This window comes from Sus scrofa, chromosome 13 (assembly GCF_000003025.6).
Source record: "Sus scrofa isolate TJ Tabasco breed Duroc chromosome 13, Sscrofa11.1, whole genome shotgun sequence".
Taxonomy (NCBI): Eukaryota; Metazoa; Chordata; class Mammalia; order Artiodactyla; family Suidae; genus Sus; species Sus scrofa.
This window is the reverse complement of record NC_010455.5, coordinates 117,689,907-117,705,093: the sequence shown is the minus strand read 5'-3', so window position 1 is coordinate 117,705,093 and position 15,187 is coordinate 117,689,907. Positions and strand designations below refer to the sequence as shown.

The 15,187-nt window shown below is 44.1% G+C and overlaps 1 protein-coding gene across 2 annotated transcripts in view; it reads right to left on the bottom strand.

The window, feature by feature from the left end:
* USP13 (ubiquitin specific peptidase 13 (isopeptidase T-3)) overlaps nucleotides 1–5,014 on the bottom strand; it is a 126,872-nt gene extending 121,858 nt beyond the window's left edge. The window contains exon 1 of one of the 2 annotated variants that reach the window (XM_021071212.1): nucleotides 4,658–5,014. In XM_021071212.1, the coding sequence (XP_020926871.1) occupies nucleotides 4,658–4,825 (168 nt within the window). In that variant the 5' untranslated portion in view covers nucleotides 4,826–5,014. Of the gene's footprint in view, nucleotides 1–4,242; nucleotides 4,552–4,657 lie in introns of those variants that run through there. The other variant, XM_013982225.2, reaches the window with a different exon arrangement.

Below are 15,187 nucleotides of genomic sequence, written 5' to 3'. Positions count from 1 at the left end.
TCATAAAAGAAGGACGGGAACACAGAATTGCACTTCTATGTTTCTCATGTTTCTCTTCTACTTCACTTCTAGTCACCAAACATGGAGGAGAGGGGTTCCCACAGGAAGCAATTCTCCGATCCCTGTAGACATCGAGTATCCCACACTTTAATTCGATTCTGACACTATCTACCTGGAGTTACCATCAGATTCCATGGGTTAAGGCTCAGTCCCACAAGACTGGATCTCCCATCCCCCTACTTTAGACACCAATCCTAAGTCCAGGGTGTCACCTGTGCTTCTGAAGGACTGACTATAAATCATAGGTCCCCAGACTCCCTCCTCAGGTTCACTTAATTGGCTAGAGTGGCCTACAGAACTCAGGAGAACAATTTACTTACTAATTAAATTACCAGTTTAATACAAAGAATGTTAAAGGATACCAATGGGAGTTCTCTTGTGGCCCAGCAGGTTAAGGATCTGGTGTTGTCACTGCAATGGCTCAGGCCACTGCTGTGGCACACATTCGATCCCTGGGTACAGCCAAAAAATATATATTAGTTACTTAAAAGGATACCAATGAACCATCAGAAGAGATATGCAAAGCAAGGCATGGGGAAAGGGGAGTGGAGTTCCCATGCCCTTCCAGCACCCTCCAAACTCTATAGCTCAGGGGGGTTTTTGTTGTCTTCATTAGATAGGCAAGAACAACTAAATCATTGGCCACTATTGATTATGTCAATCATCAGTTCCTCTCCCCTCCCAGGAGGTGAGGGAAGGCTGAAAGTTCCTACCTTCTAATCCCTTGGTTGGTTCCCCTGGCAACCAGCCCATCCTTAGGAGCTTTCCAAAATCCCCTAACATAAACTCAAGTGTGGTGGTAAGGATGTTGTTAAGAATAACAAAAGACACCTTCAGGGCTCTTATCGCTTAGGAAATCCAAGAGTTTTAGGAGCTCTGTACTAGAAATAGGGATGAAGACAGAATACATATTCCTGATTATAAATCACACCATCACAGAAGAATGTACTGGGTCTAATATGAAATTTTCCTACAAGGAGAGGGTCTCAAAGCCTTTCCTGATGGATATCCAAACCAACAACTACCACTCTGTCCACCAGAGTTTTGCAAAGACTCCCAGGAAGGCGGAGAACCAACATCATTAAGCAATATCTCAACATCACCTAGAAATCTCAGCGCTTTAGAGAAGAGGGGGAAGAGCTCCTTTTTACAAAACTGTGCAGCTGCTGGAAGGGAAGAAAACATGTAGGGGGCACTGCTTATGCTGGTCTCACATACTCTCAGGCCACCTTTGAGGTGGGTGCAGCTGCCTGCCTTAGCAGATGTGGCTGCCGTCAAGCCTGCTCAGGCTCCCCCACACAAATACAAACCTGCAAGAGTCAGAGTGTTTCAGCCTTGAAACACCCTTGACAAGCAGGCCACTGGAGCCAGTGTCCCAGGTGGATGGTGCTGGCATGCACCGACTTCCTGGCCAGTTGAACACCGGCAGCGGAGCATGGTATCGGCTCAATAACTCACCTCTGGATGGGCTTCCCTACCTTCCCTCTGTCATGATTCCCCTGACTGTCCTTCCACTTCTGTCCCCGGGATACCTTTCCAAAAACAGCCTGTGCCAAAGCCCTTGCCTTGGTCTTTGGGTGACCCCAGCTGAGACCAGGCATAAGATATGCTCCCCACACTCAGAAGGTGGGGAGGGGGCATACATAGCACCAGAGTGGCCCAGATCCTCTCCTACCTAATGTTTGGTACAGCTTTGCGCCTAATAGATGTTTTAAAAGTACCAATTAAATAGATAAAAGAGGGCATTACCATTGTGGCTCAGCCAGTTATGAACCCAACTAGCATCCATGAGGATGCGAATTTGAGCCCTGGCCTCGTTCAGTGGGTTAAGGGTCAAGCCATTGCTGTAAGCTGTGGTTAAGAAAAAAAAAAAGTATCAATTCAGTCTTGCTCTAGCACCACTTTATTTTATTTTATTTTATTTTATTTTTTGCTTTTTAGGGCCGCGCCCAAGGCATATGGAGGGTCCCAGGCCAGGGCTCAAATCGGAGCTACAGCTGCCAGCCTATGCCACAGCCACAGCAACTCAGGATCCAAGCCGCATCTGCGACCTACAACACAGCTCACGGCAATGCCGGATCCTTACCCCACTGAGCAAAGCTATAGATCAAACCCACATCCTCATGGATCCTAATCAGCTTCATTTACCACTGAGCCATGAAAGTAACTCCTCTAGCACCACTTCAAATCACATTACTCACAGTAGCTCTCCATAACTGATTGTATGAAATCAAGATCCTATACGCAGGTATTCAAGTCCCCCATCTTCTCTCTACTTGGTTCTGACCTCATTGCTTGTGAAATCAGTCTTTTTCTTCCAAATACATCACAAGCAAATAAAAAAAATATTCACACTTTACGTGTTTGTGCATGTGATTTACCTGGCATAAAATGCTGGTCTTCTATTTATTTCTATCCATCTTTATCTATGACCATTTTCAAAAGTATTCAAGGCAAGTATGACTATTTTCTCCACTCAAATGGCTTTGCCCTTTTCTCTACCACAGTCCTATGGCACTGATGGATTAAAGTCTCTGCTGTGTTTGTCACCAATAGATTTTGTTCTTACAGCCATGCATGTATGAGTTGGCACATAGTACGTGCTCAAGAACACTTATGGGATTCATGATGAAGTGTTAGGTAAGTACCATTGAGAAAGGTCTCAAATTATCATGCACTGTGCTTTAATATAACTTGTTATAAAACCTTTCTCTTCCTCCCTTGAAACACAGATAAAGAAATACACTGATTCATCAGCCTTGTAAATAAGCCCAGTTTTCCCCCAAGGAACTACTGTGAATGAAATCATCAGTTTACACTGGACAAGATGCTTCTAGAACGTTTGGCATGCAGTAAGCTCCCAATAACTATTTGTGGAAGTAAATTAAAATAATCAGATTTTTTCCCTACCTGCCATACACTATATACAGTGAAAAAGACTTTCAATAACAAAGTTTGTAAGAAGCATTTTAAGAGTAACCCAGATCAAACATAGAAAAAAAGCAGTCTTACCCACTTCAGACGTTGTGCTATCCTAATGTACCTTATCCACTTTCTTTCTGGAGTTCACATTCTACCAATAGCTTAAGTTTGTTAGGGTTATCCCTCTCCACCGTCAGAAGCTATTAGTAGGAACCTGCCCAACATTGGACATAAAATCTGAAAATGGCATTTTCAAATACTTTGTGGATAACAGGACTGAAAGACTCTGTTGACAGTCACATTAAGCAGTGTGATCACAATATGTGAAATATTAAATTTGTTTTTATTAAATGAAATTAACCATTTTATTCCACTCTACACAGACTTTTTTGAAAGAAAAAAAAAAGTGAAGAACAAATAAGTGAGATTTTTTATCCCCAAAATGATCTGGAATTGGCATAAAAAAATTAAATGTCACAGAGAGGATACTAACTCTGGGACTCCAATGTGTACAAAACAAAAAAGCTGTGAAATCAGTCAAAATCAACTCACAAAATAATAATGAATACTTTGGAACATTTTGCCACCATTGGGTTTTTTTCTTTTCATCCAACAATACAAAACATGAGTAAAATGTGTTAGACTATTGTTGTGAAACCTGTCTCAGTCCTTCCAATCCATGCACCTCCTGTTTGCATTTAGATCTGCCGGGTGACACATGAGCTCTAAAGTGGGTGGATAAAAATAACCTGGTCCTCAAAAAGACATGATAAACGCCAGACAGCTGAGTCACTTTGATGCCCATTTTGACTCCTGAAAGGGACATTCACCCTCCTTTTCCTTTTCACACATACACATGCAACCTAGTGAAAAACACCACCAACCGCCCTGGGTGGAAGGCGGTGATGCGTCTTCACTCCCCACTCCAGTCTCTGAGGTCACGACTCGCGATTGAACTTTTAATAATTTATACTAGTGCATTTCAGTCAAACTAATTCGTTCAGAGGAGGAAGGGGACAGGCTTAAGGAAACCGTAATAATGCAGCAGACCCCTATTTTGCTGCCCAAGTGGAAGCACCCAAAGGTGTCTTCTGACATTCTGACGGAAAGAAAAGGAGTGGGGAGAAATTTCAAGTGGAGGGAGAAACGCTCAGAGAGGAAATCATAATTGTCCAGGAGTGGGAATCCCTGGGCAAAGCAAACGGTCCCAGAAAAAGAAGGGCTGCATTCGTTCAGAGGGAATCAGTCCGGTCCACCTACCAGCCCTTCGCTCTCCCACCAAAGAGAACGCAAACCGTCTGCAGCGTACACTTAAGATCAGGGAACTCTTCGATTCGATCTACGTTTCAAACGTCGGCGGGGCTTGGGTCAGGCTGCTACGAATCCGGGCCCTGTCAGCCTAAGGTTGGAGAAGCAAACCTTCCCAGGTGCCCAGTCTTCGGCTGAGGAGCCTTGGGAATGCAGTGCGCAGCACCTAGTAGACACTAAGTGTTTGCAGAACCGCCGTGCCTCTGGGCCAACTCTGCCGCCCAGAGGAGGAGGTCCCCGGCTGCCACTGCGCATCTTCTCCCCCCAGCTTCACGTGCAGGAGAGTTCGGCTGCTCGCTGTTGCCCCAGGCCGCCTGCACCGCCACCCTCCCGCTAGGCGCCGCCGGCGCCGCCGAGCCTCACTTACGGGAGAGTCGTAGGAGAATGCGCACTCGTTCTTGTAGACTCGGTCCCCGGACCTGGGCACGCGGATCGTCGGCATGTGGGGCACCAGCAGCTCGCCGATGTCTCCTGCAGCCATCTTCCTGCTGCTGCTGCCGCCCGGCATGCCGAATAGGGCGCCCCGGCGCTGCATGGCCGCGGCGCGCACCGGAGCGGAGCTGAGCCGAGCTGGAGCGTTGGGTCTGCCCGCGGCTGCGGCGGGCTGCGCGGGCGACGGGAGCCGAGCCGGGGCGGGCAGGGAGAGCGGGCCGCGGGGCGGGAGCGGGCACCCGGGGCCTGGGGCGGGCTGGCCAAGGGGACGCTGCTATTTTTAATCCAATGGCGAATCGCCGGCCCAGCTGCAGCGTCAGGCGGGGCGTTCGGGAGCGCCAGCCGCAGCGCGCGGGGAGGGGGCGCTGGAGAGGGGCCTCGAGCAGTGGCCGCGCTAGGAGCGGGGGTGGAGGGCGAGCCCCGGCGGGCAGACTCGGGAGTCGTGAGTCGGACTTGAGGCACAACCGCAGTGTTTTCTATTCTAAATCGCTAGGTTGCAAAGGGACATCTCCGAGGCAGCCAACACAAAGAGCAGGGTTTGAGGTTTGAAAAACCGCTAGCTTTTAAAAACAGCCGAAGATAACAGCGGGGACTACTCCCGAGTGCACTCGAGGTGCAGATCGGGAACCCAAGTTGGGCCCAAATCTAAATTTGTGATTTGCATTTCGGTGTTAATTTCACTAAGGCTTGTTCCACACTTTTTTTTTTTTTTTTTTTTTGGTCTTTTTGTCTTTTTTTGTTGTTGTTGTTGCTATTTCTTGGGCCGCTCCCGCGGCATATGGAGGTTCCCAGGCTAGGGGCTGAATCGGAGCTGTAGCCACCGGCCTACGCCAGAGCCACAGCAACGCGGGATCCGAGCCGCGTCAGCAACCTACACCACAGCTCACGGCAACGCCGGATCGTTAACCCACTGAGCAAGGGCAGGGACCGAACCCGCAACCTCATGGTTCCTAGTCGGATTCGTTAACCACTGCGCCACGACGGGAACTCCTGTTCCACACTTTTTTTAACATCTAAAACTCACTAAAAGAGAATAAAATAGGATCCAGTAAGGACAGATGTATGTTTTATCAGTAATACTGATTGTTATTAACGTATGGGGCAGGAAGTGTCAAGATTATTTTCGGGGGCACGGAAATTTTACATTTTTCTCTATCTTTCAGACGTCTTCCGCGAGATTTGGTGTCAATCATTCAACTTACTGATTTGGGATCTTACGTGCAGACATACATCTTCCCTGCCTTGCAAGTCCAGTTACTCAAAATAAAAAATAAGTGGGGTTATGTGGGGGGGGGTGTGAATAATCTGCAAACAGAGCATGTTCTCATTTTCTCCCAAAAATTCTTAAAACAAGATTCAATTCCATTGAGGTTCTCTAACTACACCCAACCTAAAGAACAGAGTACCAGTGATAAGTGCCAGTTAACAGAGAAATAGTGAATCAAAACACTGATTTCTGGGAGTTTTCTCGTGGCTCAGAGGGTTAAGGATATGGAGGTGTCACTGCTATGGCTCTGATTACAGCTGTGGCTGCGGGTTCGATCAGGAAAGGATGATACCTGGAATTTGATGTGAGATAGATGGATGAGCCCTTTCTTGCCCCGCTCTTTTAAATTTCCATACCTCAAGCAAGGGTCAAGCACATCACCTGTCTATGTAACTCACAATGCTATCTATGGAATAGGAGAAGCAGAGACACAAAAGCAAAAAATTCAACACCATTGCTACCCTCACCCTCTAGTAGTATCTGTGCCTGTTTCAGTTTCATGGATGAAGTTTGTCTAATAACAGAGAAAAACTTGATTCGGAAGCATTCAAAACTTAAAATTTTAAATATTTTTAGATTAAATGCAGATTAAATCAAGACACCCTTTTTCATTCTTCAGACTGACACAGATATATTGAGTTGGACCACGTTTGGGAAATAGGCCCTCATATTCATTGTCGTTGGGAATAAAAGCAGTGAACCTCATTGGAAGGAAATTTAATAATACCAACCTTAATTTAATATGCATATTTTGTTTTCCCCAGCAATTCTTCATCTAGACATTTATGCTACAGATAAATTTATACTGTATAAGGAGATTTGTTGGAACATTGTTTATAGTAACAAAAGACTGGGAACAGCCTAAAAATCCATCTATAGGAAGGGGTTAAAATACAGTACCATTGAAAGAATGAAGCTTTCTGGGAGTTCCCGTTGTGGCTCAGCAGTAACAAACCCGACTAGTATCCATGAGGATGCAGGTTTGAGCCCTGGCCTCGATCAGTGGGTTAAGGATCTGGTGTTGCCATGAGCTGTGATGTAGGGGTCACAGATGTGGCTCAAATCTGGAGTGGCTATGGCTGGCTGTGGCTGTGGCCAGCAGTTGTAGCTCCAATTCGACCCCTAGCCTGGGAACTTTCATATGCTGAAGGTGTGGCCCTAAAAAGCAAAAAAAAAAAAAGAGAGAGAACAATCTCCAAATCATATTCCTGGATGAAAAAGCCGAGCACAAATCAGTGTGTAAAAGCAAGGTACACATGCGAGGCTAAGAATGCGCAAGGTGCTCTGGCACATCTTTCTAGTACACCATGGGCCTTCCTTCCAGGTGGTTGTATCTGTGCTAAATTTTTTTTTTTTTTCTTTTTAGGACCACACCTTCGACACATGGAGGTACCCAGGCTAGCGGTCAAATCAGAGCTGCAGCTGCCAGCCTACACCACAGCCACAGCAACATAGGATATGAGCATGTCTGCTACCTATACTACAGCTCTCAGCAACACCAGATACTTAACCTACTGAGCGATGCCAGGGATGGAACCCACATCCTCGTGGATACTAGTGGAGTTCGTTATTGCTGATCCACAACGGGAAATCCCTGTGGTAAATATTTTTAATGTTGCCCCTAGATACCTATAGATATCATTATCAATATCTATAGATGTATGCAACATTAGAGATAGATAAGTGCTTGTTTGGCCTTAAGCATCTGCAAGAACACACAAGAAATTACTGACAGTTGGGCTCTATTGAGAGAAACTCACAATGCCTGAGTTTAGATAAAAATTTCTACTACTCTTTACCTTTCTATACCATTTACATCTTATTATTATATATAAATATTGTTTTTAAAAAATGATTAAAACTTGGGGTTCCATCATGGCTCAGCAGTATTGAACCCCATTAGGATCCATGAGGATGTGGGTTCCATCCTGGCCTTGTTCAGTGGGTTAAGGATCCAGTGTTGCCATGAGCTATGGTGTAGGTTGCAGATGAGACTCGGATCCCAAGTTGCTGTGGCTGTGATGTAGGCTGGCAGCTGCAGCTCCAATTAGACCCTAGCCTGGGAACTTCTATATGCTGTGGGTGCAGCCCTAAAAAAAAAAAAGTAATTAAAACTCAAATGTAAAAACAATATAAGTTCAATAACCAGTAATAGTAATAGAAGTTGAAGACAATTACTGTATCACTATAAAAATACTTTCCAACTTTTTTCATGCAATAGCACACTTGGAAAATGATAATATTTGTACAGCCCACTGAAGTAATTTGTCAAGGATGCCTCATGCAGCCTAAGGCCACTAATCTGGGAAGCCCAATCACTGCAAGCCCTACCCTCAGCCTCCCAGGGACCAAAGAGATCTCATCACACCTGAATGCCGTCTCTGCACACCAGAATGTCAATGGCAAAACAAGGAAAAGTGGAAGTTCCCGCTATGGCAGATAAGGTTAAGGATCCTGATTTTTTCACTGCAATAGCTTGGATTGCTGCTGTGACACGGTTTCAATCCCTTGCCCAGGAACTTCCACATGCTTCAGGTGCAGCCAAAAAAAAAAAAAAAAAACAAACAAACAAACAAAAAAAAACCCCCAATGTTCTAATACAGTTGTAATATGTTAACTGAACATATTTACAATACTTATATAATATTATTGCAACTGGGTAAAAATAAAAATCCATTTTGACAAGGCTGGAAAGATATGTAAAATTTAAATAGTTTTGTTTAAATTTGGTTATACGATTTTGTTTCTATTTTCAAAATGTCTTCTACAATGTTATGCTTGTTTTATAACATAAAAATGCATTAAGAATAAAGCTAATAGGAGTTCCCGTTGTGGCGCAGTGGTTAACGAATCCGACTAGGAACCATGAGGTTGCAGGTTCAATCCCTGGCCTTGCTCAGTGGGTTAAGGATCCAGTGTTACCGTGAGCTGTGGTGTAGGTCGCAGACGAGGCTTGGATCCTGAGTTGCTGTGGCTCTGGCATAGGCTGATTAGACCCCTAGCCTGGGAGTCTCCATATGCCACGGCCGTGGCCCTAGGAAAAAAAAAAAAAAAAAGAAGAAGAAGAAAAAAAAAAGCTAATAAAACTTCACTGAATTAAGACAATGTCTTAATCATGCCATTTTAGGGAAAAAATTCTGGTTCAATTACTAGAACTTTTTACTTGATTTTGCAATGTACAAATTTATAACTAGACTATTTTACTACTGGGCCAGTTTTTGCATGTGGCTTTTGAGCAAAGAGCTGGAATAAAGTGATAATGGGTAAGCAATTTTAACTTACAACATAAATTCAAAGTCCTACGGAAGAGATTTCAAAGAACTGACTTTTTTTTTTTTTTTTTTTTTTTGCTTTTTGGGGCCACACTCACAGCATATGGAAGTTCCCAGGCTAAGGGTCCAATTGGAGCTATGTCTGGCTGCCAGCCACAGCCACAGCCACAGCAACTTGGAATCCAAGCCCTGTCTGTGACCTACACCACAGCTCATGGTAACACCAGATCCTTAACCCGCTGAACAAGGCCAGGGATCGAACCCAAATCCTCATGGATACTAGTTATATTCTTTTCCACCATGCCACAAAAGGAACACCTGTCACATCAAGGTGGTTAGGCCACTAAGTCCCTCTATTGCTCAAAAGCCTCCTCCAGTGGTGTTCAGGGTGGAGCCCAGATGACCCTGGCCTGGAATTCAGGAGTCTTTCCTGTCTAGCACTCCTTTTCAGACTTTACTCTCACTCCTACCCTTCTGGTGAGCTCAATTAACTGTCCCCCAAGGATAAATGTACTTATCTCCTAGCTTTAGTTGAAAGCACTCACCTCTGCTTTCTATCTTCCTAATACTTTCAAAACTTTTTCCATGAAGCCTTTTCTGACTGCTACACTCTCAGGGATCACTCTTTAAAAAATAAAAAAAAGACAGCCCCAATTGCTTATACCCATTATTAGATAACTACCTTATAACATCTCTTGTACTGTTATTTTAATGTCTTGTTTCCATATCTTGTCTCCTAGAAAGCAAACCCTTTGAAAGAAGTTTTGTTTCTTAGTATCCTTGCAAATTGTGGAAGCCCAGTGTTTAAAGACTCTTGCCTGCTGGGAATGGAGTGTTCTGTTGAATTTAGGCACTCAGAAAGTACTACCAAATGAATGACTCACATCTGTGACATTGTAATAGATGTCTTGCAGTCAGCTTTGTGCCTTTTAGGTAAAATTCATTGCTGCATAAATGTTCCCAGAACTGACAGAGGTTACATTAAAACATGACATGAATATTAGTTACTGTAACTAATGCCAAAAAAGGGGAATTGGGGAAATCTACAGAGAAAAAAGATATCTTAATTATATCAATTAATGAAATAGCTCATGACCTCAGATGTCCTCTAATTATGTACAGTGATCTGGTAAAGCCATATATGGTGACAGCTTGTTATGGAGGCATATCCATAAAATTTTCTCTCCTGGCAGACAGCCTCTGCAAGAAGTATTGGTTACTAAATTAAAACAATAGGTCACAGGTTAAGAAGTTTAAGGAATTTTCTTCTTCCTTTTTTTTTTGGCCACAGCCTCGGCATGTGGAGGTTCCTGGGCCAAGAATTGAACCTGTACCACATTCAAGACCCCAGCCACTGCAGTGACAATGACAGATACTTAACCCACTGCGCCACAAAGGAACTCCTTAAGGTACTTTCTGTTTGAGGAAATTTTATGTAACCATCAAAAGTCATGTGGTATAAGAATATTCATTGATAGGAGTTCCGGTCGTTGCTCAGTGGTTAACGAATCCAACTAGGAACCATGAGGTTTCGGGTTCAATCCCTGGCCTTGCTTAGTGGATTAGGGATCCAGTGTTGCCATGAGCTGTGGTGTAGGTCGCAGATGCAGCTCAAATCCCCACGTTGCTGTGGCTCTGGCGTAGGCCTGTGGCTACAGCTCCGATTGGACCCCTAGCCTGGGAACCTCCAAATGCCGTGGGAGCAGCCCAAGAAACAGCAAAAAGACCAAAAAAAAAAAAAAATCATTGCTATGGAAAAACAATCACTGTAATGCAAATTTCAAGAACGGATTATAAATGATCATATACACTATCATTCTGTCTAAATACATACACACATATCACATAACCATAGCATAGATAAAAGACTAGATTGGAATAAGTTGTATGTTGGTGGTTATCTCTGACTGAAAAATTATTTTTTCCTTCGTGCTCTTCTGTGTTATCAAAATGCTTTGCCTTAAGTATCCATTTCTTTTTGTAAATAAGGGAAATGTTAACTTTTTACATTACCATAATTATGTCAATTTTCTCTTCCACTTGCCCTCTTCCTTACCTGCTTGTCTCCTCTAACCTCCACATAAAACTCAGCACATTTCTGCTGTTAAGTTTATAGACAATCTGCCCAACTAGAAGGTAGATTCACTCTGGAATGAGAAAATTCCATGAACAGCTCTTAACATCAAGATGAGGTAGCTATTGGGAGTTCCCTTGTGGCTCAGCCAGTTAGGGATCCAGCATTGTCATTGCAGGGGCTTGGGTCACTGCTATGGCCAGGTTCAATCCCTGGCCCAGGAATTTCTGCGTAGCTAAAAGTGGGGGTGGGTGGAGAGATGAGGTGGCTATTATTCTGCTTAAGAGGCAATCTGGGATCCCTATTCACTTTCTTGGGTTTCGTGGTATGTAATGCTCACCACAGTAATCCCAGGAGCCTGACTCATAAATTACTCACCAAAGCAGCTAGGCAGATTGCCTTTTGAGGCAATCTGACATCATCTCTGTTCATGCCCACCACCGTTTCCATGCACACACAGGAAGACATGTCCTCTGCTCAGGTGTGAACACAGTAAATAACACAGTAAATAACAACAACAACAAAAAAAAATGAGTTCCCATCATGGCTTAGCAGAAATGACTCTAACTAGCATCCATGAGGACGCAGGTTCAATCCCTGGCCTCGCTTGGTGGGGTAAGGATCTGGCATTATTGTGAGCTGTGATGTAGATGGCAGATGTGGCTCAGATCTGACATTGCTGTGGCTGTGGTGCAGGCTGACAGCTACAGCTCCCATTTGACTCCTAGCCTGGGAACATCCATATGCCACAGGGTGGTCCTAAAAAGAAAAAAACAAACAAACAAGAAAAAACAACAACAAAAAAAAAAAAACCCCAAACCTGACATTAACCATGGAGCCATAGGCTGCCTTCACGGTTTCCTAGTAAATCAGCAAAGCAAGTTACCAAAACATGATACGGATTAGCTCCAAAATCCAAAGAAATTCACCAAACACAGTGTCTCATTCTCAGTGATAGGAATTTGAGGTAAAGAACTTGACCTTCACTTTACAATGTTATTAAACTCCCCTCTGGAATTCCACTGGAGTGGCAAACACCTGTAATTCTCAGACTATGTCTCTCATCCTCTGTCATAGGGCACCTGCTGCTTCCTGCTCTCCAGATGCTGTCTGCATGTTGTTATCATTGTAGGACTAACATGAGGTCTTATAGATGTTGATGGTCAAGATCAGGAGTCAGCAAACTGCAGCCCATGGACTAAATCCAGCTTGCAGTTTGCTTTTGTAAATAAAGCTTTGCTGGAACCCAGCCACACTCACCCACATACATATTATGTGTGGATGCTTTGGTGCCCCAGCAGCAAAGTGGAGGGGAATGCAACCAAAGCCACATGGACTAATACCCAAGGTGTTTACTGTCTGGACCTTTATAGAAAACCTTTGCCAACTCCTGGTCAAGATCCCTACAGCCCATGTGTTATGATTCAGAATCAGAGAAGTGACATGACCCTAAGCAAGAGAGTTAATTTATACTACTTATCCTTCAGGTGATGGCAAACCTGTTTGGATAAAATGCTTTCAACCAGATCAGTACCTACAAACTGAATGCCATGAGAAGTATTAATTTGCTTCATAAGATCATCTCTGGAACCTCAACCAAATTGAAATCACCACTTTTCTTTGGTTGGTTGGTTTTTAGGGTCCAACCCTTGGCATATTTGCTTCATAAGGAGATTCCCCAGGTAGGGGTCGAAACTGAGCTGCAGTTGCCAGCCTACACCATAGCCACAGCAACGTGGGATCTGAGCCATGTCTGCAACCTACACCATAGCTCACAGCAACACTGGATCCTTAACTCAGTGAATGAGGCCAGGGATTGAACCCGCGTCCTTATGGATACTAGTTGGGTTCATTACCATTGAGCCGTGACAGGAACTCCGAAATCACCACCTTGATAACTTTACCTTAGTCCACTATCATTTTCTATTCTAATGGGATAAATGATAGGAAATGATGGGGAAAGGAATGGGAGTATGACCGAAATCACCAAGTCTTTGTCTTCCTGGTCTTTGCTACTGGCACAAATTCCTGCAGCTCCACTCAAAGTGCAGCTTTGATTCACATTTACAGTTTTATTATGGAAGGGGAACGCCAGTGGCAACGTCCTAGTCTTCCTCTTATGGAATTCTTACTCCACAGGTCAGGGATCTAATGTGGAGATTCTACAGTTTGCTGAGGTAATATATCCCAATAATACTTTCAGGAACTAGAGGAACAGTCACAGGATGAGCTTGGGGTCCCACTTAGCCTACCATGAGGTGAACTTGGTCAGAAGTTCATGTATCATCGGCTCGCCTCAAGCTTCAGCTCTAGCAGATGCAAGTGGCATTCCAACAAGCTACAGTTTCAGTCAGAGCCAGTTTCCAATACTCTTTAAAAACTACAGATATTTCCCATTCTCTAGAGCACTGTTACTCAATATTACTAGGGAAGTGCCTGAAGGGAAGGCCAGGAAGAAGTTTCAGAATGTCCATATTTAATAACACTACAGCATCTTTCCTAAGGAACCCAGTCTCCTCTCCAATCAAGGAGCTTTGGGGTTACCAACTAACTCCCCCTGACTATCTGGTGAGGTGGCTTGATGGAGGTCTCTGCTCATTAAACTTGAAGTTGGGGAGAGTGGGATATGCTATCTGGAAGGTCCACTACTTACACACCTGGGAACCCAGTGATAAAATGTAGCCAGAGTTTTCTGTGAATTAGCCACTCCCCAAGATCTGTTAATCACATTTGGACTGCTGCCTCATGTCAAAATCCTGATGCCTCTACTCCTGCCAGTGAATTACTACCACCTGGGGTTTCTACCCTGGACTCCTCTGGCACCACAGGTATCAGAAAGCCCACTTCATGGGCACCTCCAGTGAGCAGCAGTCATAACTGTTGGAATGATTAGTAAATTGACTTTGAAAGACTCTGGGCCCCACTGGAGGCATGTTTGATAGATCAAACTCAATATTTCTTTCTTTCTTTTTTTAAGGCCACACCTGCAGCATATGGATGTTCCCAGGCTGGGAACTGAATCCAAGCCACAGATGCCACCTACACCACAGCTGTGGCAACACTGTACCGGGCTGGGGATCAAACCCTTGTCTCCTCAGCAACCCAAACTTTTGCAGTTGGATACTTAACCCACTATGTCACAGCAGGAACTCCCAAATTCAGCATTTCTATCTCTGGAGTCCCTTCCTCTACGCTATGCCAAGGGATTTATAGCCCTTATCACTTAACAGGAGCCAGAATGTGGTCCAGGCTTGGGCTGGACAACCAAAGTTTGCATTAGATCATGCCCACATTAATGCATTCTGTAGAGAATGTCTGCTGAGTAAATCCATATCAACACTGACACATTTGGTTTGATCCAAACTTGTGTTTTGCCCTGCTTACTGCAACATCCTCAAAATCCATTCCCACAGACATTGCCCCATTTTCTAAAATGTTCTGATTCCTGTGATAACTTTGAGTATAACTGCCGAACTCCTCTACTCGATACTGCAGTTTACTCTTGGAAATCACATTGCGTTATCAGATAAAATTGTTATCAGTAGAAAATACTGAAGGGTTGATAGTGATAAAAACCCTAATTTGTTACTGAAAGGAAGTATGGCTTCCTTATTAATTTTTGACCATGCCCATAGCATTCAGAAGTTCTTGGGCCAGGGATTGAACTCGAGCCACAACAGTGACAACACTGGGTGCTTAACTCGCTGAAACACCAGGGAACTCCAGGCTTCCTTGGAAGGAACAGAAAAAGAAAGAAGGAGAGAGTGTGGGGAGGAGTTCAGAAGGGTTTCAGAATTCATGATTCCCCAAATTCCCTACATACTCCTAGATTTCTCTATTTCAATTATGGGA